The sequence below is a fragment of the Diachasma alloeum genome, unplaced genomic scaffold (assembly GCF_001412515.2).
Source record: "Diachasma alloeum isolate Michigan unplaced genomic scaffold, Dall2.0 Dall_scaffold_01441, whole genome shotgun sequence".
Taxonomy (NCBI): domain Eukaryota; kingdom Metazoa; phylum Arthropoda; class Insecta; order Hymenoptera; family Braconidae; genus Diachasma; species Diachasma alloeum.
Genome location: NW_021681539.1, coordinates 33,002 through 59,103, shown reverse-complemented (window position 1 = coordinate 59,103; position 26,102 = coordinate 33,002). Strand labels below are relative to the sequence as shown.

The 26,102-nt window shown below is 41.3% G+C and overlaps 1 protein-coding gene across 1 annotated transcript in view; it reads right to left on the bottom strand.

The window, feature by feature from the left end:
- The window catches only part of LOC107046502 (ionotropic receptor 25a), a 64,922-nt gene extending 39,107 nt beyond the window's left edge, over positions 1-25,815 (bottom strand). The window contains exon 1 of the mRNA XM_029126693.1: positions 24,983-25,815. Coding sequence (XP_028982526.1) covers positions 24,983-25,806 — 824 coding nt within the window. The 5' untranslated portion in view covers positions 25,807-25,815. The remainder of the gene's footprint in view (positions 1-24,982) is intronic.
- Positions 25,816-26,102: the final 287 nt, after the last annotated feature.

The window sequence follows — 26,102 nt, the reverse complement described above, 5'->3', positions numbered from 1 at the left end:
TCACTCATCGAGATGAAGAGGTCATCGACCCCTCCCAATCAGACTGGAGATCATCATCAATCAGAGGGGTACCACCTCGGAGGTCATCATCAATCAGAGGAATACCACGTTGGACAACAACGCTATTCAAATCAACGGCGTGTTGGAAATCTTCGACAATCAGAGAATCATCAGAATACTCATCAAGGGCATCATCAACAATCAGAAAAATACCAGGTCACCCATCAACGACAATCAGATCCACAATCATTAAAGCAGGTGGACACCATCCACGTTCTGGAAGCTCAACGAATTCCTCAGGGAACATCACAACTGGTAGTCTTGGCAACAGCTAGGGTCAACGCCCTCAATCATCAAGGATTCTCAAAGCCAGCAAGGATCCTCATCAACCAGGGTTCTGAAGTATCACTGATTGCAGAACGCTTGGTCAATCAATTGCGATTGGAACGAAAGTCATCATCACTGGTCATCATCGGCATCGGAGAAAAATCATCGGGAAACACACGTGGGGTTGTGAAACTCGCCTTACAACCGAGACATGACCCTGCTGTGCAGATCATCATGGAGACTCACATCCTGAGCAAGTTGACGGCGGAAATACCGCCATTCACTTGCAACACATCAACCCCACTTCAACTAAGAGGACTACAATTGGCAGATCCTCAATTTTTGAGACTTGGAGCCATCGACCTCATCATTGGAGCTGACGCCTATGGGAAAATCATCGGAGAGAAAATCATCAGGTTTGAGAAAACCGAACTTATTGCTCAGCAGACCATTTTTGGCTGGGTAGTATCGGGACCAGTTTGTTGTAACGACTGCGTCACCAAATCATCCTTCAAAACATCAACGCAGACGGCGAATCAACAATTATTAGAGCTCCTAAAAAAGTTCTGGCTCCAGGAGGAGCTACCGGATACATCATCAACAGTTGTCATGAGCAAAGCTGAAGCCGAATGCGAACAACACTTTATCGAGACTCATCAGAGGGATTCGTCGGGACGTTATGTCGTGCGTCTCCCCTTTAAATCATCACCAGCCGCCTTGGGAGATACAGCATCAACGGCCAAGAAACGGCTATCTAAGCTATTGGGAAAATTATCGTCAGATCCAGTCACTCATACCCTCTATAAGAAATTCATCGAAGAGTACGAGGCCCTGGACCACATGCAGCGAGCACCTTCAACTTCAGAGCCAAAGCAGGTATATCACTTGCCTCATCATGGAGTGCTTAAACCAGACAGCACGACCACAAAATTGAGAGTGGTGTTCGACGCATCGCATCGCAGCTCATCAGGAGTGTCACTTAACGACATACTCCATCCAGGACCGAAGCTACAAGTAGACAGCTCCGACGTTCTTATCTGGTTACGTCGTCATCGTTTAGTATTTGGTGCGGACATTGTGAAAATGTTCCGCCAGATTCGTGTTCATCGAGACGATTGGGATTATCAACGGATCTTCTGGAAAGACGACGAAGGAAAACTCATCGACTTTCAACTGACGACAGTCACATACGGCACCAGCTGCGTACCTTGGCTATCTCTGAGGGTGCTGAAGCAGTTGGCCATCGACGAAGGCCACCGATTCCCGTTGGCCTTACCGACATTCATCAAGGGACGGTATGTTGACGACATATACGGAGGCGCGGAAACAGAAGAGCATCTGGAAAACATCATCAAGCAGCTCATCGAACTTTGCATGGCGGGCGGCATGCCCCTGCAAAAATGGTGCAGCAATGCACCACAAGCCCTAGAGCGACTCGGAATATCATCAGGATCAGCTCCAGCCATCGAATTCGAGGAATCAACGGTGAAAGTGTTGGGACTATGCTGGCAGCCCCACACGGACACCTTCCACTACAAAGCAAAGACATTCACCGAGGACACCATCACCAAGCGCGTAACCTTGTCCGAGATTGCGCAAATCTACGATCCATTGGGACTCATCGCGCCGGTGATCGTCACGGCAAAGATACTCATCCAGGAATTATGGCTGCTCAAACTTAACTGGGACGATCCACTTCCAGATGACTACAAGGATCGCTGGAAATCATTCAGAGAGCAACTTCAACACTTGAGCAGCCTATCAATACCACGTTGGCTACATCTATCGCCCGGTACATCGGAAATTCAACTTCATGGATTTGCGGACGCATCAAATCTGGCAATGGGCGCATCGGTCCATCTCCGTACATCCTCAGCGACATCGGAAACGTCTGTCACCTTGGTTTGTGCCAAGACCAAGGTGGCACCTCTCAAGAAGAAGACCATTCCAAGACTGGAGCTCACGGCAGCAGTCATGGTCAGAGAACTCGTGGCTTATGTCAAAATGGCTTTGGCATTGGACAACATCGAGATTTATCTATGGAGCGACTCATCGGTAGCCATCACCTGGATCAACGGGGACCCTGCCCGTTGGAAGGATTTCGTACAGAACAGGGTTCTTAAGATACGAGATACCCTGCCCTCTGCAACTTGGAGACACATCAATGGGAAGGAGAATCCGGCGGACTGCGCATCAAGGGGTCTCACCCCGAAACAACTGATGGAGCACCATCTATGGTGGACAGGGCCATCATGGCTTGTCCTGCCACCAGACCAATGGCTAGCATCATCAATGGACCTAGCATCATCAACAGAGGTATCATCAGAAGCGGCACAGGAAGCGAGGCCGCCCATCATCAGCTCACATCCAGTGCAGATTGCCGAGGCAAATGCGCTAATCATCAGATACTCATCACTCACAAAGCTACTGCGGGTTACAGCCTGGGTAAACCGCGCAGCAAAACGCTTCAGAAGACAGCCGCTACCCGATTCTCCACAATTGGAACCAGAGGAACTCGAAGAGGCGAGACTGTTTTGGGTCAGATACACGCAGCAGCTCTACTTCGAGGCAGAAGTTAACACGCTGAGGGACGGAAACCCCTTAGCGGCCAATCATCGTATGTCAACGTTGACGCCATACCTGGATAACGATGTCATGCGATTGGGCGGACATCTAAGACGATCAACATTGGATCCGGAGGAGGAGAATCCAATCATTCTTCCCCGTCACTCGCCATTATCATCGCTCATCATCGCGGAGGCTCATCAACGGAGCTTCCATGGAGGAACTCAACTAACTTTGGCACACATCAGACAGAGGTACTGGATCATCGGGGGACGAACTCCAGTACACTCCCACATCATCAAATGCGTAATTTGCGTACGTCATCGAGCATTGAGGGCTCAACAGCTGATGGGGTAGTTGCCAACACGACGAGTAACACCATCGAGGGTCTTTCTCCACTTAGGAGTAGACTTCGCAGGCCCAATCAACATCCTGAGATGGAGAGGATCAGGGGCAAGGAAGACAATCTACAAGGCTTACATCTGTCTGTTTGTATGTTTTGCTACTTCAGCAACACATTCTGGAACTGGTAACGGACATCACAGCGGAGGGATTCATCGCAGCGTATAAACGCTTCACATCGAGACGGGGCATCTGTGCAACCCTGTCCAGCGACAGGGGTATCAACTTCATCGGGGCAGAGAGAGAACTTCAAAGGTTATTCGACCAGGCATCAAGCGNCTAGCATCATCAATGGACCTAGCATCATCAACAGAGGTATCATCAGAAGCGGCACAGGAAGCGAGGCCGCCCATCATCAGCTCACACACAGTGCAGATTGCGGAGGCAAATGCGCTAATCATCAGATACTCATCACTCACAAAGCTACTGCGGGTTACAGCCTGGGTAAACCGCGCAGCAAAACGCTTCAGAAGACAGCCGCTACCCGATTCTCCACAATTGGAACCAGAGGAACTCGAAGAGGCGAGACTGTTTTGGGTCAGATACACGCAGCAGCTCTACTTCGAGGCAGAAGTTAACACGCTGAGGGACGGAAACCCCTTAGCGGCCAATCATCGTATGTCAACGTTGACGCCATACCTGGATAACGATGTCATGCGATTGGGCGGACATCTAAGACGATCAACATTGGATCCGGAGGAGGAGAATCCAATCATTCTTCCCCGTCACTCGCCATTATCATCGCTCATCATCGCGGAGGCTCATCAGCGGAGCTTCCATGGAGGAACTCAACTAACTTTGGCACACATCAGACAGAGGTACTGGATCATCGGGGGACGAACTCCAGTACACTCCCACATCATCAAATGCGTAATTTGCGTACGTCATCGAGCATTGAGGGCTCAACAGCTGATGGGGTAGTTGCCAACACGACGAGTAACACCATCGAGGGTCTTTCTCCACTTAGGAGTAGACTTCGCAGGCCCAATCAACATCCTGAGATGGAGAGGATCAGGGGCAAGGAAGACAATCTACAAGGCTTACATCTGTCTGTTTGTATGTTTTGCTACTTCAGCAACACATCTGGAACTGGTAACGGACCTCACAGCGGAGGGATTCATCGCAGCGTACAAACGCTTCACATCGAGACGGGGCATCTGTGCAACCCTGTCCAGCGACAGGGGTGTCAACTTCATCGGGGCAGAGAGAGAACTTCAAAGATTATTCGACCAGGCATCAAGCGAATCGGCAACTATCAGGGATCAGCTAGCATCCGACGGAACGCAATGGAAATTCAACCCTCCTCACTCGCCGCATATGGGAGGCAAGTGGGAGGCTGCAGTGAAATCAACGAAACATCATCTACGAAGGGTCATCGGAACCTCGACCTTGACGTACGAAGAATTTACGACTCTTCTGACGCAAGTCGAGGCCATACTTAACTCTCGACCACTCTGCCCACTCACAAACGACCCGCAGGACACATCAGCCCTGACACCAGGACACTTCATCATAGGAGAAGCGCTCACGACAATTCCAGAGCCTTCACTTCAGCAGATCAACACAGCAAGACTGAACAGATGGCAAATCATCTCCCAGAGGCTTCAGAATTTCTGGGAACACTGGGCACGAGAGTGCATTCATCGTTACCAGCAAATTTATCGGTGGAAGCAGCCAACGAACGAAGTAAAAATCGGTTCGTTGGTCCTCATCATTGACGAGCGGGAGCCACCAGCCAAGTTTCCTCTGGCTCCAATCATCGCAATTCATCCGGGACAAGACAACCTGACCAGAGTTGTCACACTGAGGAAAGGCAACCAGGAGACTCAACGGTCCATCCACAGGCTGGTGCCTTTGCCGATCAACGACGACCTTTTGGAAGGTCAACAGTGATACGTCATCATAATCATCAGCTATACATCGTCACCTGGAGGTGACGCAGGGCGGGCGGGATGTTGAAAATCATCCTTCAGTCGGGCTAAATGTCGAATTTTGCTCGCTCGGCAACCTTCGGGCATCGACGAACATGCACGAAGACGATCGTGCGTGTCGTATCTTTAGTACGCCATCGAACTTCATCGAGTGAAAGTGCCAGAAAATTATCGCATCTATTATCGAACATTATCATCGCAAATCATCTTTTTGTTAAGTTGTATACAGTCCACTCGGAACTCATCTATTTATTAAACTCTGTGTTGTGCAATTTTCAGTGCAAGATTATTTATTAAAGAAAACTCATCAAATTACCTCCGGCTAATCATCAACCCGTTAACCCGAACCTCACTTTTCCTCCCGACCACCCGGCTCATCAAATCTTTATTGATTTCTAACATGGAATCATGCTTCAATATCAATTAAATTATTTTAGAGTCAAACTTTCTCTCTTTCTGTATTTTCCCGTCTGGGTTTTTAAAGAGAGTTGGGTTGAAGGCCCCGGATAATTCAAGTATTATTTGAGTTAGTAAATAACTGAAATTTCATTACAATTGCCTTCAACAGGCGCGTTATTGTCAGGGCGACAACTTTGCAAGAGTGGAACTAGTGTTGCATATTTGTTCTTATACTCCCTCTCAACCAACTTCATGTTCGATTGTTATTTTTTTCAAGATGTTTTCTTTTCTAGTCCACGGACGCGTCCTGTCACTATTTGTAATTTTTTTTTCCTCTTCATTTCGCTCCAAAATCATTAATAACGTTATTCATTTAAATGGTCCTATACTTTACAATATATTCTTCTACAGACGTACATAGTACTGAACATAAACATGTATTTTGCCTTGAATAGCTGAGAATTAATGAGAGATTTGAAAAACCTAATTGGCCGTAATCTTGATACAGCCGATAAATTTTTGACGTGGATACGTCTAGGTGGAAACTGATCCATGACACATCAACACATCCCAACACAAACTATATATAATAGACGTGTCCATGCTAAATTTATTCATCGGTTGTATCAATGTTACAGTCAATTGATTTTTTTTAGTTCAAAGATTTCACTTGCATTCACTTGAATTTTGTAAATCTCCCGAAATCCCCTCGAAATTTGTAGAATTTTCTTGAATTTCTTATAAATCGCTGGAAATTTCCTGAATTTTCCCGAAATTTCTAGAAACTCTCTGAATTTTCTCAAAATTTCCGAAATTTTCAAAACTGGTCAAATCTGTGCATGATAAACATGAGAGACTGACAAAAATCAAACAGAAAAACAAATGAATATGAATAGAAGCAAGGAATAAGCAACATTCGCTAGGCTGTTCCTTATAGTTATTTCATATTCCTTATATTTTCTGTTTGTGTGCTGACCCTAACGCGTCGAACAGGGAATAAGTATCACTGATTACAGTTCCCATTCTTAACGATAGCTGATCTTGATAGTACGTAATAGTTCATATGTCGGTCGCCAGATGACGTTGTGGACTAGGTGGATTTTTCGGAATGACCCCCCTAACCAACGACTAAGACGTATCCACGTCAAAAGAGGGACGGAATCTGGCTGAATTTACTTCTCGAATTGACGTCCCAGGATTAAAATAATTTAATCAAGACATCCTATAAACGTCTTAACCATGGTGCTTGCCTCTCTCATAAATTTAAACATATAACTCTATCGAGTAGAAGAAGAAGAAACGTCTTCCTCTTGAAACGTATTTTCCCCAAAATATTTGATTCTTTGAACACGTACAATTAAACTCATCTAATGAACTGAAAGATTAATCCAATCCAAATTAGCCAAAAGTATTCACATTATATCTATATGAGATACACGATCAACTCATGACCGTACTTTTCATAATAAAAATAGTAGAAAATTTAAACTTGTTAAAACAAAAATTGACCATACCGAACTCTACCTCTGTCATAGCTATGAAATTTCATCAAATACAAAATACCATAAATTGTTGTTATGACTTTTTAAGTCACATGGAGATAAAAATCATTGATAAAACGACGATGTGTAATTTTTTAGAAAAAAAGATTTTTGGATAAATTGCTCTATGTCCGGATGTACTGAATCGATTGACACAAAATTTTATACATAACTGTGGGCTCATAAGACAAATTAGTACCCAGAATCTCAGATGTCTAGATCCAGCTTGACGCCCATTATAGACACCACATTGACTTTAAAATGAAAAAATTAGAAAGACGCTGATATCTCGAAAAATTTGTATAGGCGGGTATGCGTATTTTGACTGATCTTGATAGAAGATATCGTGACAAATATTTTGAAAAAAAAAGTGAATCGGCCCAGTAGTTTAGGATATATTGAGCATAACAGTTTTTCACAAAAGTGGAATATGTTTTAAACTACTTATCCGATTCAGCTCGTGGACAATACAGTTCTGTAGTATCATAGGAGCTACAATCCTACCAAATTTCAAGTTCCTATCTTGAATTTTCAGTGAGTTATCGTTTCCACAACGATTTCCCAGTTGTGATGTGTATAAGGCTTCATATTATAAAGCGATGGTTGAAATGAATATCCCACCTAATACCTATCCCCGCTCGTCGATCTCTCCCACTACTCAAATATCAGTAGAGGAGATAGCAAGCCTGGGACATCTTTGGGAAAGAGGACTCATCCTCTTTCTTCACCGAGCATTTAGAGAGATAACTAGCCCAATTTCTCTGGCGATATTATTTGTAATTCTGTTGCGTAATATTTCATTTGATTTTTTATTTTATATTTCAAGTGCAAATGTCGACTGATTTTTCTTAGTTAATGGTATTGATATTCTGCGTTACAAATCTTTTTCTTATTTGACGAACTCATAATTTTAAGCAGAACATTTTGATGTTGACGATATACTCCGAGGAGCTTGACAGATACTATTGACAACGATTTATTTAAAAATTTAATTTGCTGTGATTTATTTAGTGAATATTTTTTGGAAGACACTCTTGATATTTGCCATCTTTTATTCGATATTTTGTGCGAATTATTTGATCGTTTATTGATAACAATAAAAATAATATGGCCACAAATACCTAAGTAATTTGATTGCGACTGTCGTTTGAATAGTTTCCCTGGCAAATTGTTGTTTAAAATCACATATTCCTATAAATGGCACCCGACTTGTTGGCTTGATGTTTCCGGTCTAAGAATTTAGAATATTTAATCGTGTTGCTAAGCCGTTAATGTCAACAAATACCCCCAGAGTAACAAGGTCACAAAAAGGCGCAAAACTCGTCAGTCCGTTAGCGTTACACAGTAAACGTGAACAAAAAACGCGTAAATTTGAATGAAAACAGTCACTTTTGAACACTGCTGTCAATAATAAATTGTCTAATAGGGATAAAAAGATGGAAGTCGAACAGTTGAAGAAGGCTTTGGCCGCTGAACAAGCTAGAGCTAAAAAAAGTAATGGATGAGGCGGAGAGACGACAGAGAGAGATCGACGCATTAAAGGAAAATTATCGAATATTGGTAGCTGAAAGAGATCAAACAGGAACAATTGAGAATAGCGCATCAGCAGCTTCAGCGGACTGGTTTGGTAAATAGTGATAATCCCAGTCAAGGTAACCCTAATCAAAACAATGTAAGTGATTAAATTGTGAGGGGTTTAGCAAATCAACTCCTCTACAGACAAATGAACCCGAAAATTCCACAATTTAATGAGAGAAGTAATCCGAAAGAATTTGTATTTGAAATCAAGGACTATTTTCGTTTGAAAAATATTCCGGAAGAATTTGAACTGGCCTTTTTAAAGAATATTTCAACTGGACAGGCTAAAACGTGGTTTCAAGCAAACAAAAACGTAGCTACATCCTTAAGAGATTTTGAAGGACAGTTTTTGGATCCTTTTTATTCTATCCCGGTGCGGGATGCTTGGAAAAGCCAATGGCTTCTTCGTAGATATACTAAGATTGAAAGAATTCTCTACAAGATTATTTCTTCTCTCAATTAAACAGAGCAAAATTCCTTGAACCACAAGTGTCGGTATATGAAACCAATTTCTCTATTGTTCAACAACTGCCACCGAGTCTCCAAATAGCTCTGGCAACAGTCGACTATGCACAAATTGGTGCAGTAACTCAAGCCTTAGCTCAGTTGGATATAGCTCAATGCACCTTTAAGGTGGATAATAATAACAAAAATCGCGTTACTCAAGCTATTGAAGCTGAAGAAATTTTCCCTAATTCCTGGAGTTATCCTGTTGCATCTCAAGCATCGTTCCAGTCTCGTAATTATTATAATCATCCTGTCAATAATAATAATAATAATAATAATAATAATAATAATAATTACAATCAGAATCCGTTCAACGAAAATAGAGGTGGGGGAGGAGAAATTCGCGCTTCAAGGAAAATCGAGGGAGGGGGGGATACGGTCAGGCGCAGTTGCCACGAGTGCAATCAAATGAAGTCCGTGTGATACCTGGCTTTATTCGTCCTAATGTCACTTGACCCCCACCAAATTTACACATGAACAGCGTGAGTGTCTCGTTTTCAGTAGACACCCAAGACGCTGATAGTGGGGATTCGAACGAAGTATATACACAACGCGATGATAACACGTCTTACGCCTTGAATTCAATTGCAACTCGTGCTGAAATTAATAATTGTGATTTTGGTAATTTTTTAAAAGAGATTTGAGATGAAATTATTGGAATACCTAATGACCCTATTGTATCTCCTCCATCTATACAGTCTCGTCCTTATGTCAAAGTTCAAGTTCATGATAACAAAGTTGATGCACTTCTGGACACTGGTCGTCAAATAACGGCCGTGTCCAAAGAATTTTATAAGGAGTTAAAATCCAAGTATAACTTACACATGATGCCAGTAACGGGATTATAGATTACAGTAGCCATAAGTAAAAAGGCAACCACTGTCCGTCATCAGTTGTTATTACCAATGCAAATTGATGAGATTAATTTGAACTATCCAGTATTAATTTTACCCGGGATAAATCAATAATTGCTGCTAGGTAGTGGTGTCGTAATAATAAAGTAGTTTTAAATTATGCAAATAATGATCTCGAAATCGGAGGTATCCGGCTGACTCCTGGATCTGTGTCGTTTGGACGGGGTCCATCAGACAAGATTAATTCTATTACAGTAAATATCAGAAAATCTAATGCATTAAATACAATATCTAATGATAATAATAATAATACTGATAAAGATTTAATTATTGGAGTAGAAAATGCTGGGTCTGGGGGATCTGGTTCATGCGTGATGTCCACGGCAGTAGATCCGGGTCAGTTTGGCCCTGTCGGTCCCTTGATTGATAAATATAAAGCACTATTTTCTGATAATCCGGGATGCACTAACGTGTATCAGCATAACATTGCTTTATTAAATGGTAAATCGGTAGTGAAAAGGTCCTATCCTATGCATCTGGCTTTGAGAAGTGCGGTAGATCAGGAGATCAAAAACATGTTGTAGGAGTTATTGAACGCTCAATTAGCCCTTATTGCAATCCCATGAGAGTTGTAAAAAAGAAGGACGGCTCGATCGATGTATCGATGCCAGATTCATCAATGCAGTCATTGAGGGTGACAATGAGTTCCCTCCGCGAATTCAGGACATAATGCAGAAGTTTAATGGAGCCAGAGTCTTCAGTTCACTCGATCTTACGAGCGGTTATTGGCAAGTGCCCCTTGAACCATCTTCTTGTCAATATACTGCGTTTTTACATGGCTCGACTCTTTATCAGTTCACACGCATTACATTTGGGCTAAAAACTGCAGGGAGCGGATTCAATCGAGCCCTGAATCTAGCTTTGGGCAATGATTTTGATCACTTCCTAACCTACTATATCGATGATTTGTTGATTGCATCCCGCGATGAACGAGAGCGCTTGCATCATTTGAAATTACTTTTTGAACGGTTGCTCAAATTTAATTTTACTGTCAAGTTGTCGAAGGCGAAGTTTTTTATGTCTGAATTCCCATTTCTTGGATTTATATTGTCATCTCAAGGTATTCGTTCTAATGACGATAAATTGAATGTTATTCGAAATTTTGCAACACCAAGAAATCGAAATGAATTGCAATAGTTTCTCGGTGTTTGCAACTATTATCGGCAATTGGCTATAATTCATTCAAAATATTGTGATCCTTTTAGGGAATCATTGAAGAAATCAACTCCATGGAATTGGACTGAATATCATGATAACGCATTTGTATTGTTGAAAAATAATTTTGTCAATTGTGTACATTTGTCGCACTATGATTGGCCGAAGCCATTCAGACTTCAGACGGATGGGAGTGATGTGGGGATTAGTTGTTGTTGTCGGTGGGATGAATAAATGAAGTGGAAGTCGTCTGGATGTATTTTAAACGTGAAAAAACTGTATTTTATCAAACAAAAATAGTGCTGGGTTACATGGGTTGCATGGCTTGGTCGCCATGTTTTAGCTACTAAAGTTAGTGTACGTTGGGCCAATGCTGGCAACTCACAAAAAACAAAATATCAATTTTCAACTGCCGACCGCCATCTACTGTACCGACAAATCTCAACTACAACATCTCTCCCACCTTGAATTGACGAACGTATAATTCAAATACAAAAAAAATAGTTAAATGATGAAGGGAAAAGTAATGAACGAAAAAAAAATTGAACCTTGAACTTCGCATTGGACAGTGATAAAAAATCTGTTATCTCGTCTAATCTAACAGTCTCTTAGGTTTCTTCACTACTCGCCCCTTTCTAGTTAACACTTGGACGTTCTGCTCCTCTGACGCAGGCTTGGAGTTCCTTTCGATTTCTCCTGTCTCCTCCTCAGCAACCACATCAGGGCTGAGCGCTCTCGAGGGATGGGACCTCTTGGAGGTCGTAGGTACTGAGTGCCAGTCACTTGACTGGGGATCAGAAGCTTGGAGAATTTTCTCCGTTTCATCCGTCGACAGCTCCAAAGGGTAAAGTCTCTGAACCGATCTCACTATATGACCATCTTTGGTTTTGAGTTTGACAACTCGTACCTCTCCGTCCTTCCCTGGGAAAAGCTGGACGACTCGAGCTAGGGGCCACTCGAGTCTCTTCTTGTTGTCACTCCCCACGAAAACTATGTCTCCTTCTTTTATCTTCAGCAATGAGGACTCCCTTCGGACTCCATGTAGTTTCAACTGCCCAAGATATTCGATTCAAAATCGTGTACGCAATTTCTCCCGCAATCTCTGAAGATATCTGACTCTTGCATTGAGAGATCCTGAGTCGACTCTATCAATATCAGGCACGCCATGGTCTGGAAGGTCTCTGAGGAACATGTCTGGTGTCAGAGCTACCAGCTGCTGAGGGTCTTCTGCGAGGTAGGTAAGAGGGCGTGCATTTATAATTGCTTCGCAATCACAGAGAACGGTTATCATTTCTTCACAGCCAAGCGATGCCTTCCCCAAAGTTCTCTTCAAAAGATCTTTCACCATCCTCACCATCCGTTCCCACCATCCTCCCCATCAGGCTGCAGAAGGGGGGTTAAATCTCCACTCGATACGCAAAATGGCTGCTTCTCGGCCAATTTTGTCCCAGTCCAATTGAGCTAGAGCGTTAGCTGCCCCAACAAAATTGGTACCATTATCACTATACATTACACCAGGACGACCCGTGCGAGAGACGAAGCGTCTGAAGACATCCAAAAAACTTTCGGTTGAAAGGAAAGACACAAGCTCCAAGTGCACACCTCTGTACATTGCGCAGGTGAATAAGACCACCCAGCCCTTGCTTCCATCTCTAAGGAACAGCGGACCTGCTAAATCCATCCCAGACACCTCGAACGAACTCGCTTCTCTTACTCGATTTTCAGGGAGTGGTATGGGGATCGTCTCAAGCCTCTTGGCGTTGAACCTCTTGCATGTTGTACAATTTCTTACGACGGATTGCACTGTTCGTCTGCTGGATAATATCCATACGCGTTCTCTCAACTTACTGAGTGTCGTATCGATGGATCCATGTTTCAACGAGATATGACAATCCTCGATCATCTTGGTCACCAAAACATGTCGACGATCCAAAATGGCTGGACACCTGAACCCCAAAGAATCATCGCCATAGGACACTGACGTCTTCAACCGCAACAGACCTCTTGAATCTTTGTAAATCAAAAAATCTTGCAAGCGAGGATCTGTTTCCCCATCAAAACACTCTGATTGGATTATCTTGAAGACTGTGCACTCGGCCAGCTCGAGATCTTCTGCTCTTAATGGACCTTTGAAGTTCTCTCCTCGACAGTTGCTGCAAAACCTTAGAATCCACGCGATGAGACGAATGATCTGAGGATACTTTGAAAAACCTTTCCTCATGTACCAAGGACTGTCATCCTTCTTTGGACTGGACTGATCACGATCTGCTTTCAATGTAGTCATTGTGTGTGAGGTATAACTTTTCTTACTAGTTTTCTTTAACTCCTTGTTGACCTCGCTCTCATCGACAAAATCAGCTGCTCGAGGCCATTGATCAGGAGATAGTCTTAGCCACTCTGGACCCTGATGCCAGTTCGATTGTACCAATTGCCTGAGTGTGCAACCTCGTGAAGCCACATCTGCAGGGTTATTAACTCCAGGAATATGGGACCAATCCTCTGCTTTTGTCAATTGACGGATCTCTTGAACACGATTCCAAACAAACGTGGCCCACTGGTTGTTTCTCTGGATCCAAGCAAGCACTGTGCTAGAATCAGTCCAATAATATAACTTACACTGTAGATCAGGGACAGCTGAGAGCACTGATTGCATGAGTCTTGCTCCCACCATCGCTGCCAGCAATTCAAGTCGAGGAATGGTACTTCCTTTCGGAGAGACCCTCGACTTAGCACAGACGAACTTGACTTCAACGTGATCATCAGTTTCTTCTCTAGCAAAAATCACCGCTGCGTATGCCGTGTTGCTGGCATCTACAAAAGCGTGTAAAGAAATCACCGTCGTTTGTTTCTTCTCTCCAAATATCCAGCGTGGGATCTCAACTTCTTCAAGCCAGATCAATTGATCCATCCAGAGGGTAAAAGCTTGACTTATGTCCTCATCAACTTCTGCGTCCCAATCTAGATCCTTAGCCCAGACTTGTTGCGAGAGAATCGTGGGACAAATGGTAACGGGGCAGATCATTCCAAGTGGATCGAACAATTGCTGAGTAAATGAGAGTATTATCCTTTTGGTGACAATCGATGTCTCCTCTTGATTGACACGTGGACTCACCAGTGATAGAGTATCCTTCTCTCGATGCCAACGTAATCCCAATACTGACGACTCTGGACCGGTTCCTTTCATCCCTGAATATTCCCATGCTCGTAAGTCGAAACCACTACCAGCCATCACCTTCGTGCTCAATTCTTGGAATTTTTGAGCTTCTGCATGAGAGTCAACACTCGTGACACAGTTGTCAACGTAGAAGGAGTCTCTCAGTTTGCTCAGAGCCAACTTCTCGCTATCAGATTGAGTTTTAACTATTGTGGAATCGATGAGAAGGTTGATTGTAGCACCCAAGAGAAAGGGGCTGCTTGAAACACCAAAAACAACTCGCTTGTGCCTGTAAGTTACAGGTTTCTGAGGATCACCATCTCGATACCATAAGAATCTCAGCAGATCCCGTTCCTCAGGAGCAATAGCGACTTGAAGGAAGGCTTTACGTATATCTGCGATGACTCCCCCCTTTTTCTCCCGAAACCTCATTAGTAGACTGGGAATTAGCTCGATAAGATTTGGTCCAGTCTCCAGACAATCGTTCAGCGAGGGTCCACCTTTTCCACGAGCAGAAGCATCAAACACAGGTCTAATTGGAGTTGAACTACCTTCTTTAATGACGGGGCGATGGGGAAGGTAATAACCAATGCGAGACACTTCACACTCAGGGACTTCCTCAATATAGTCTTCTTGGATCCAATCGTCAAAAACTTGTTGGTAGCTGGTCACCAGATTGCTCGACTTCATGTTGTTCAAAGTTTTCTTGAGTCTCTGCTCCGCATCCACTCGATTGTCTACCAAAGGAGGGTGATTCTCTTTCCAGGAGAGCACCACTTGATTACAACCAGTCGTGTCTATCGTCGAGGTCTGGAGGAAATTCTCCAAAACTTCTTTCTGACGAGCAGCTTCTGTCTTCTTTTGAATGGGATCCATTATACCCAACACATCTAGCCTCCATAGTGTTAACAGATCTACTTGTTGAGTAAACATAGAAAGTGTTGTTAGAGTTGAATCTGTATTATCGATACACGAGGGGCCTTTGCCCAACAGTGTCCAACCAAGACTGGTGTCCATCGCGGTCACACCACAGTCCAACTTCAGAATTCTACCAGTGTACAGTTTGGCTGCGATATCAGCTCCAATAAGTAGGTCAATGGGCTGCTGCCCTGAACCAACGTCTGTTAACTTGATATCTTTACTGCGTAGTTCGTCAATCCACGGACCTTTGCTGATTTTTGGGATGCTCTGACAGATCATATCCTGGTGACAGGCAGTGAAGTTACAGGCATAGGAGCCATCCATGCTCTTGAGGTGGATCTTGTAGAGGTTATGCTCCTGAGGTGATGTCAGAGTACCTCCGAATAATGAGTGGATTAACGTGCGACGTTCCACAACTTCATAACCTAAAGATTTAGCCACTGTACCTGAAATGTATGAACGATGCGAACCCGAGTCGATGACAGCTCTTACTACCTTCTCCTGGTTGCCGTGATACAGTCTGACTTTTAATGTTTGAAGGAACACTTCTACTTCTGTTGAAAAACTAGCGAGGTTCTGTTCAGTCTCCTGGGATTTGCTCTCGATAACTGGTGAGTTGCTGACGTCTCGGCACATCAATAAAACATGTCTTTTGCCACACCAGGGACATTTCTCCTTGTATCGACAGAATTTGCACGAGTGATTGGTCTTCAAACAATAAAAACAGGCACTTTTGCTCTTTGCAATTTCAGTGCGTTCTGCCAGTGTCATTTTCTTTGCCTTTTCGCAAGAGGCACTGGGGTGATTCTCTGCACAGAAAATACAGACGTGACTTGAAGGATCCCTTGCGTTGAGCAAACCTGCTGCTGTTGCCACATGACCTGACTCAGACTTATTTTTCTTCTTGGACTTCTCCTTGGTATCTCTGACCTCCGAAGAATTCAAGGATGCAGCAATGTCGAAATCTTCCCTGGCCATATCAATACGTAGTTCGGATGTCACCTCCGCCTCCAAGAACTCCATAAACTTTGTGAGACGTACCTGTCCATCAGGGATGTTCAACGATGTCGAATGACGTTGCCAGGCTCTTAGAAGTTCCTCTGGCAGGGAAGACTCGACCAATGGATACAACATCGCTGCGCGCATGTCAGTGGTGACTCCAAGTGATTCAAGAGACCTCAATTGAGTTTTCAGTTTGTCATAGATGGTTGACAAAGGTTTTTTGAGATTCTTGTTGATGGCATTATTCAGCACAAGTTTAAGTAACTCTCGTATACACATTTCTACAAGGAGTTCTTTCTTTCCAAAACGATTTTCTAGTGCATCTATCGCCTTATCGTAATTTTCAGCGGTGGGTGGAAAGCTGTTAACTAACTCTCTTGCACTTGAGCCTTCTGCCATCGCCGGAACGAGGTATCCAAACTTTTGTTCTTTGAAGATTGTGGGGTCATCATGAATTATCTTGTATAGACTCCAAAACTGCAGCCAGTCCTTCATATCTCTAGAGAATTTCGGCAACTGAATTTTTGGTAGTTTGAACCTGTTGTGTTCCGCTCGTCCAAGCGGGTTGTCTCGCTCTGTGTCATTGTTCTCAGCTGGTAAACCTTGAGGAATGTTCAAGATGGCTTGCACTTTTATCTTAGCTGAGTTGTACTTGAGACGGTAATTGTCTTGATTGTCTAATTCTGCCGTGTACTCTTCAGCAGTGATTTGCTTATCACTCTCTATTTCTGCATTAATTTGAGTGTTGAACTCCTCAAGTTGAGTTGCTTTGGTTTGAAGGAGCTCAAATAAATAGTGTAACTCAGTTTTATCGGGTGTTGCACTTTCCAAAAGGGTTTTAATCGTGTTCAGGGTGCGTGTGAACGTGGAACGCAATGCCGCACGATTTCTCTTTATCACTTCCATTATTATCCCGTAGATTCCACAGATGTCCTGTCACGGTCGCCAAATGTTGTGGGTGGGATGAATAAATGAAGTGGAAGTCGTCTGGATGTATTTTAAACGTGAAAAAACTGTATTTTATCAAACAAAAATAGTGCTGGGTTACATGGGTTGCATGGCTTGGTCGCCATGTTTTAGCTACTAAAGTTAGTGTACGTTGGGCCAATGCTGGCAACTCACAAAAAACAAAATATCAATTTTCAACTGCCGACCGCCATCTACTGTACCGACAAATCTCAACTACAACAGTTGTGTTCTTTATCAAGTTGATGAGAATAATAATCATTATATCATCTCATTGGTTAGTCGTTGTTTGACAGTGACTGAAACAAATTACACTACGGCTGAAAAGGAGTTATTGGCAGTTGTTTAGTCCATTGAGAAATTTCGAGTTTACCTTGTAGGAATAAAATTTTATGTAATTACTGATCACCATGCGTTAACTTTTCTCCAAATTTCTCCATATCACACAGGTCGATTAGCAAGGTGGAAGTTGTATTTACAAGAGTACTTGTTTGAAATACAACATTGTAAACGTGTCGACAATGTGGTGGCTGATTTTTTTAGTAGGAATCCTGATGGAAAATTCCATGTGTCATTGCAACTAAATTCGTGCTGTCTAGTTTAGTCTGTTGTGATGATGGTGAAGAACAGTATCCGGAAGGGAATGTTTTAGTACCATTGTGTCATCTCGGTCTTCGAGACGATGTACGACAACTTTTGAAGAGCATTCGAGAAGCGCAGCAGAAGAATAAGGAAGGGTTGGAAATAATAGAAGTTTTGGCTTCAACTCATAACGGTGATTTGATTCATCAACATGACGATGTATGATTCCATAGATCTCCGGTCTCTGACTGTTGGAAATTGTTTAACCCAAAACACTTGCGAGAAATTATCGTAATTTCTGAGTACGAGAGGATTGGTCATGGCAGCGTGTTCAAAACGTTGAGTCGAGTGCAGCGAAATTTCTGGTGGAAGAATCGGGCAAAAGATGTCAAGAAAGTCGTTTTAACTTGTGATTTATGTCTGCGGACAAAACATTTGAATAGGGCGATTGAGGGCGAGTATGGTTTTGTGATGGCTGATAGACAAAGAGAGCTAGTTACTGTAGATTTATACGGACCCATCCCTCATTCCATTGGTGGTGTCGAGTATATTTTTGTCTTGCTCGATGGTTTCTCTAAGTACGTCAAGTTGCACCCTATTAAAAGGGCTAATACAAAACCGATTATAAAAAAATTACTTGATGATTATATTGAAGACGTTGGAAAACCTGAGCGAGTGCTTGCAGATAATGGAACACAGTTCAGAGCTCATGCTGGGGAAGAAGAGTTATTTAATCAGGGAATTGAAACGAGTTTTTGTTCAATTAGACATCCGCAGTCGAATCCTACGCAAAGGGTGATGGGGGAGCTAGGGCATATCTTCCGTATGTTATGTTTTGCACGACATACATCTTGGGCTAAAGTTGTACCAAAAATTGAAGAATACTTGAATTTAACAACCCATTGCAGTACAGGCTTCACATCTTATGAACTTCATTTTGGCAAACCCGTAGACGATCAGGTACAGAAATTTCATATCCTCCTGCTGAATCATCATTGGATCATCAGCAAATGATTGTGTTAGCGAAAGAACGTTTGCAAAAGTCATTTGAACAGAGAAGAAGGAATCAAAGAGCAGTGTCTCCTTTTGATTTAAAAGAAGGTGATAAGGTCCTTTTGAGAGTACTGCATCTTTCCAGCAATACGGACCGGGTAAAATTTTTTCATCTTTATGAAGGCCCATACCAAATTAAGACAATTATCGGGAATAATGCATTTGTACTAGTTAATGATGAAGGGGGTGAATTGAAGGGTACCTACAACCGAACTAGTCTGAGGAAATATGCGGAACGTTCGAAGAAAGATGATAACGTATAAAATAAATGATAAACAATAACAATAACAATTGAAAGTCAAAACAAAGCTGCCAATGTAGTATAATCATATGCGAGATCTACTCAGTATTTTTGTTGCTATCCTTGTTTAAAGTACGTTAACCAGTGTTATTTATATACTTATGCATATTCTGGATACTTGACTGAGGTATCAAACAATAAAGTTTCAATAATGCGAAATGAATGATTCAAGTAATAAAAGGAAAATCAAAGAAATAGTCTCAAAAACTAAAAAAAATGTATACAAAAGACAAAACAAAAAGAAAGTATAAGAATAATAAGTAGATTTAAACAAATATTTAGATATTAAATATTAATAACGAAAGCAAAGGGCAACTGAGATATAGAGCAATTTAGCAATTTTTCAAATTTATGATAATTAAAATCAGACAGGAATGAGCGAAGACTCGGTGAGGAGGAGCTTCAACTATGTGATATATTTATGTGCAAGATTGGGCTATTTTAACAAATGAATATAATTTTCAGTATTTATCGGGAGTTTATATTAGTCAAGCCTTGTTATCCTCTTCGATAAAGATAAAATGAATAGATAAGCAGAAAATGAACAAAAATGAACAATAGGTTCAAAATGAATAGGTATGGGTAGAGGGATAAGATTAATATGGGAATTTTCCTCATCCAAATGTCAGCCAATAGAATTGCACTATTTTTTCCATGTAGTCAACACGGTATTCAGCTGATAATTTTTGATAATTCAACTAGTAATTTTTCATGTTGAATATATTTGTGGAAAATAAAACATTCCGTGGTCGAGTGAACCCCTGGTTGGAACTGTCGGATCAATTTTGTCTCATAGTGCAATTCTTTTGGCCGACATTTGGATGGGAAAATTCCCTCCCGAATACTACTCGAGCTTCAAAATTAAGGATGTTCGACACCCTTTTAGCCAAAATTGACATTGTTTTCATTTTTCTGGCAAATATCGATGGGAGTGACGTGAAAAAATATAACGATTTTGTGGTTTGTCATTCTTTAATGGCTCACGAAGTTGCGTAGTGGTGCGATAATTTTCATGCGTTTTTTCTACAGTTTTGTGATTCTTTTTAACAGTTTAGAGAAAACGCAGGAAAATGTTCGCACCACCTTAAAATTTCGTCAGTCATTAAATAATGACAAAACGCAAAAACGTTATATTTTTTCACGTCAATTCCATCATAAGTTTGCCAGAAAAATTAAAAAAACGTGAATTTTGGCAGAAAGGGTGTAGAACATCCTTAATCGAGTCATTCCCTCAAGATTCCCTGCACACAAACGAAGTCGTCAAGTTTTTCAGGAAAAATCACGAATGCTTCACACTCGTGATTTTTTAACCTGAAAAACTTCACTCCTTCGTTTGTTTGCAACGAACCTATCGGGAATTGCTCGATAATTTTGAAGCTGTCGTGGTATTACTTGCGGAAAAATAATTTCAGCAGAAGGGATAGTAAATAATGTCAGTAGAGGGGATAGCAAGGCTAGGATATCTTTGGGAAAGAGGACTCATCCTCTTTTCTCACCGAGCATTTAGAGAGATAAGTAGCCCAATTTCTCTGGCGATATTATTTGTAATTCTGTTGTGTAATATTTCATTTGATTTTTTATTTTATATTTTAAATGCAAATGTCGACTGATTTTTCTTAGTTAATTGTACTGATATTCTGCGTTACAAATCTTTTTCTTATTTGACGAACTCATAATTTTAAGCATAACATTTTGATTTTGGCGATATACTCCGAGGAGCTTTACAGATAGTATTGACAACGATTTATTTAAAAATTTGATTTGCTGCGATTTATTTAGCGAATATTTTTTGGAAGAAACTTTTGATATTTGCCATCTTTTAGTCGATATTTTGTACGAATTATTTGATCGTTTGATTATAATAATAAAAATAATATTGCCGCAAAGACCTAAATAATTAGATTGTGACTATCGTTTGAATATTTTCCCTGGCAAATTGTTGTTTAAGATCACATATTTCTAGACAGTAAAAATGAAAAATGCTGATTATTACTAAACTGACTCTAGTTACGTAGTAATATTTTCATTTTATTCGATAGATATTATCGTAAGGAATACTTTCCCGTCAAAAAACTTCAATTCGGTTACGTAGTTTATGAGATATGAAGGAAAAAAGATTTTTGAGAAATTGCTATATCTCAGAAACGACTGGGCCGATTAAGCTGAACTTGCGCCCACAAATGCTCTAAAGTAATACCAATTATCCGACAAAATTTCAGATTGTTAACTCAAACTTTAGTCCTTTTTGCTTCCGGATGGAAGCATTGCAATCGTTCGATTTTCACATTTTCTAATTTTGCTTGGAAATGATGCAGAATGGTCTGAAACGTAAAAATACGAAGTTTGGGAACCATGTCTGTGCGTGACATTATCCAGTCGGTTGTCATTTCTTCGTAAATTTGAGAATTAAATGGAAAAAATCATTCCAATAAGTTTGGAATTTTTTCAGTTAATTTGTATAACTTGAGACTAACTCCATGCCAAAGTTCAGCTTGATCCGGCCATTAGTTTTTTAGCAATAGCAATAGCAACAACAGAAGCGCCTTACTTGAGTAGTGGTAGTAATCGTCGGAACAAACCACCTAAAAAACTTCCAATGCTATGCTCTTTTTGATTGACACTAACAATGTACACACGACTCATACCACCGTGTGCCTCTCTGTTATAACCTGCTCCTGATTGAGCTATTTCACCAAAGAGGTATTCAACCATATTTCGCCTCTAATCAATGCGTTTGAAATGAAGTGGCAGTGTCAACGTACCGTACTCGAATGGTATAGATAATCCGTGTTCATCTCGTATATCCACTTCCATACTGTGAAATTTCATCCATACTAGCAGCACATACAATGGTGAAGAAAATGTCTTGATTTTCAGTGATCCATATTTATAATCATCGATATCCAAAGGTACGACCTTCAATAATGGTGCGTGTGCATCACCAGTCATATAACTCTCACATATATCTGTCTAGACATACATACTCTGTGGAAGAGTTCGTGAGAGAGATGCAGACATTGATGCCATGTATTCGCACAATGTACCTGAAAGGAATAGCTCTTTATCTTCATCTGAAAATCCTAAAATAGTTTTCAATGAAGGTACCCGATGTAGAACGGGGAAAGACTATTTACATGAAGAAGGGTCACAAGTTCTGACTACAGATACATAACCCCCGCAATTCATCGCCACTTTTACGTGATCTTTCATGAACGATAGATCATTGATGACAGTCAATAAATTTGCAACACTATACACCGTGCAGTTCATGTTCTTCTTCTATATGTGTCATCAACGTTTCATCCGGTCTATTGTCAATGACTATTGTCGTTGGGCGATTAATTAATGCTCATTTCTATTATTCTCATATCTTCCTCCGTCGAATTACTTCGATTTTCTAATGACACGTAATTTTCATCAGTATCCGAATATATGTATAGGAACGTAATTGGTAAATGTAGTTCTGTCAAGTCAACACTCCATTTACCTTGTAGGTTGATCGTTCATAGTAATTGGTGATGAAACTCGTTGTTCCATTATTTGGATAATACTTCATACTGCTATTGCTAGGTAATACAACAGAAAAACTATCCCACATATTGGTCATTTTTCCGTCCTAGATTTTCTTAGGTAGTTCTGTAGCTTGGTTGCGTTGACAGTCGATGGTAATGTAAAGAAGTAAAATTTTGGATATAACAATCCCCTTGCGTCGGGATGGGGTGTTGAAATCAGAGACATCAACTTTAAACTTCTTTATTCCACCGTATAATCATACACCACTCTCTGCTGTTGGGGTCGATGGACTTTTACATATCTTCGTATAAACACCATCGCTCCAATTCCACTGCACTGCGAAAGGACCGCCGAGGCCACTCTTGTTTAACCAACGCGTACATGTCCACCGATTATCATCTCCAACTAAACTCCACGACCCGGGGTGGGGGGCTATACTGTAAGACATAACCATATGATATCCGCGTCCTACTCTAACCACCCCACCCCCCTCGCGAACGCGGCATCGCCCAGCGCGTTTTCAAGTTTGTATCCAGAACCGGTATTGTTTACTTGCGGCACTTTCATTCCCCCACGAATCATTGAAAATCGACTACGAGGGACCTGCTGCATATTTTAAAAGTCCAGTGGTTTTCGGGACCACGTACATCCAACAATACATTTCCCAAAAGTTCTCGAGATACATTTATTTGCCGAGGAAAAATAATTCCGCCGAGGCTTGGTGACTAATTTAAATATTCGGTGGCCACCGGGACTAGATGAGAGTGTACCTCTAAATCTAGGGACATGAATATTTTGCGACCGTCCGTAAATTCATACCGTCCGTTATGGCGTGATGTGGGGACCCGAAGCGTCTTCGTTAATGTCTACGCTGTATAGATAATGTTCTTAATGGTTTTCTTCATTCAAAACTTGTCCTTGAATTTTGATCCATTTGATTCAAGTTTGAAACAGTTTCTTTAACCTGAAATAACATTTTGGTGTGTTGCCGTCAGATAGCCACACCTTCGCTCCTTAATCCACAATTTTTCCTAAGGTAGCTTGGTGCAAGCAGCACCGAAACACGGTTATTTCTACATCATAGGCACATGTTATGAAAGGTTACAACTTATTACATCTCGTGACGCCTGCATTTTTTTATTACTCATGACTAAGGTTTCCTTTAAAAAATTCCTAACATCTGATCAACGCATTGCCGGTTATATCTCCACCATTTCGAGACAACTTCAGGCACCGAATCTTTCATTGTTTACTTCCCTGTTTTCAATTTTTAATATGAAAAACTTCGTCAAATCAATTTTTTTAGATTGTTCCCATAATCTATGATTTTTTCTTAACAGAATTCTAACCGTGTATATTACTTTTGTCTTTTCAACTTCTCCCAGCCATGATTTTTCCCCACTAGGGGATAAGAGGAATAAAAAGTTATCACCTCACACCCTATAGATAATAAATTTTGTCATTCCAAATGGATGACACAGATTATAATTTTCGTTTTGCACATAGCATTGACAATTTTAATCGTATAAATGTTTCAAAATAATCGGATATTTCTTGCGGTTGTTTTAAACACATCCGAGGCTTGCGTGAAGAAAAAACTCGATTTATTTCAAGTCCAAGTGATATTCAGGAGAAAATGCTTCACATTAAAATTTTCGCTAATAGAATTGCATGATTCGATGTCATGTGATACAACCTACATGGTTTTCGACTAGTAATTTTTTGATAAATTTCTCCAGTAGTTGTTATACCAAAAATAAAAGTTGATTCAATCGAGTGAACCCCTCATTGAACTAGACAGGTTGATTGCGTCTCATGATATAATACTGGAACCGAAATTCGGCTGAATTTTGCTGAAATTTGAATCGAAAAATTCTCCTACGAATATCGCTGGAGCGTAAAAATTATCTGGTATTTCCCGATAGGTTCGTCGCAAACATACGAAAGTCATGTTTTTCAGGCTAAAAAAGTGAGACTGCGAAGCACGAGTGATTTTTCCTGATTGACATGATGATCTACAGCTTGCGAGTATATCTATCTAGCTGTTTCAGTTCATCTCTACTCCATTTGAGAACACCAAAGGAGTAAAGAAGCACTGCACCACTACACTAAAAAAGACCAATCACTCCATTTCCTTTATTGATTTCCATCATTCATACCCCCAAACTTACTCGTAAAATCGAGTTTCGATCTTAGCCATGCGATCGAAATATGTGTAAGCCTGTGAAGGACGAATCGGGGCATACTGGATCTTATACTGCTTGCTCAAACCATCAAGAGATTCCACCGGCGTTTCCAATCTAGAGACAGTTAAAAAGGCGGCAAGATTGGCAGTATATGATGCGATGATAATGAATCCAAAGAGCCACCAAGTGGCAGCAACAAGTCTCCCCGAAAGATTTTTGGGTGCCTCGCCTCCTCCTTGAGGCGTTAGAGATGTCATGCAGAACCAGAGACACTCCTTAAGGCTAAATTCTCTTTTCTCTTCATCGTCTTTGTACTTTTCCTTGTTGTTCTGATAACTATATGGTGACCATCTATCAAACAACCACATTAAAAAGCTTGTGAAGAAGTAAGAAGCTAAAATACATAGCCAAACGTCGTTTTCCAACACTGTCAAGAATTTGAACAATGAAGTCTCTGCCTTTTGCTTCTGCATCAGGATTGATATCCCTACTAAATCGTAATAAGGAACTGTAAAGTCAACGACATTCTCCCTCTCTGCCATAACTGATAAGGCACCTAGAGCAATGTCCGCGCGCTTATCTTTCAGCTCTCTGATCATCCCATTCCAGGTGCCGTCTGGTTTCATCCAACCAAATTCACGGTCCGCTACTTCTCGTATTTCGTACTCGAATTTGAGAATGTTTCGAATGTTCTCCAGAAGATCGATGCAGTATCCTGACCAAGTATCTGTCTCTGGGTCGTACATAACAAAAGGTGGAGTGATGACCGTTACCACTCGGAAACTTTTTACTGCTGTGTGGTTGAGCATGGTTTCCGTTTTGGATGGGGAAAACTGGAAATTTAAGATTTCATAAATTAGATAGTGACTGGTGAAATAATTTCCAATAGATAGCTGGCTAATTGCAAATCGGATTTAATTGGGTGTTTCAGAGCGGTAATGGGAGAAAAGGTTATGGAGAATAACATTAGAGAATTGACTGGATTTCTGACTAAAAACATGATTGATTTGAAGGATTCACTTAAATTTCATTGAATAATATCACGATTGCAAAAAACCTCGGATTATATTGAGAAATGGTTTATTTGTGTGAAGATCGCATGTCC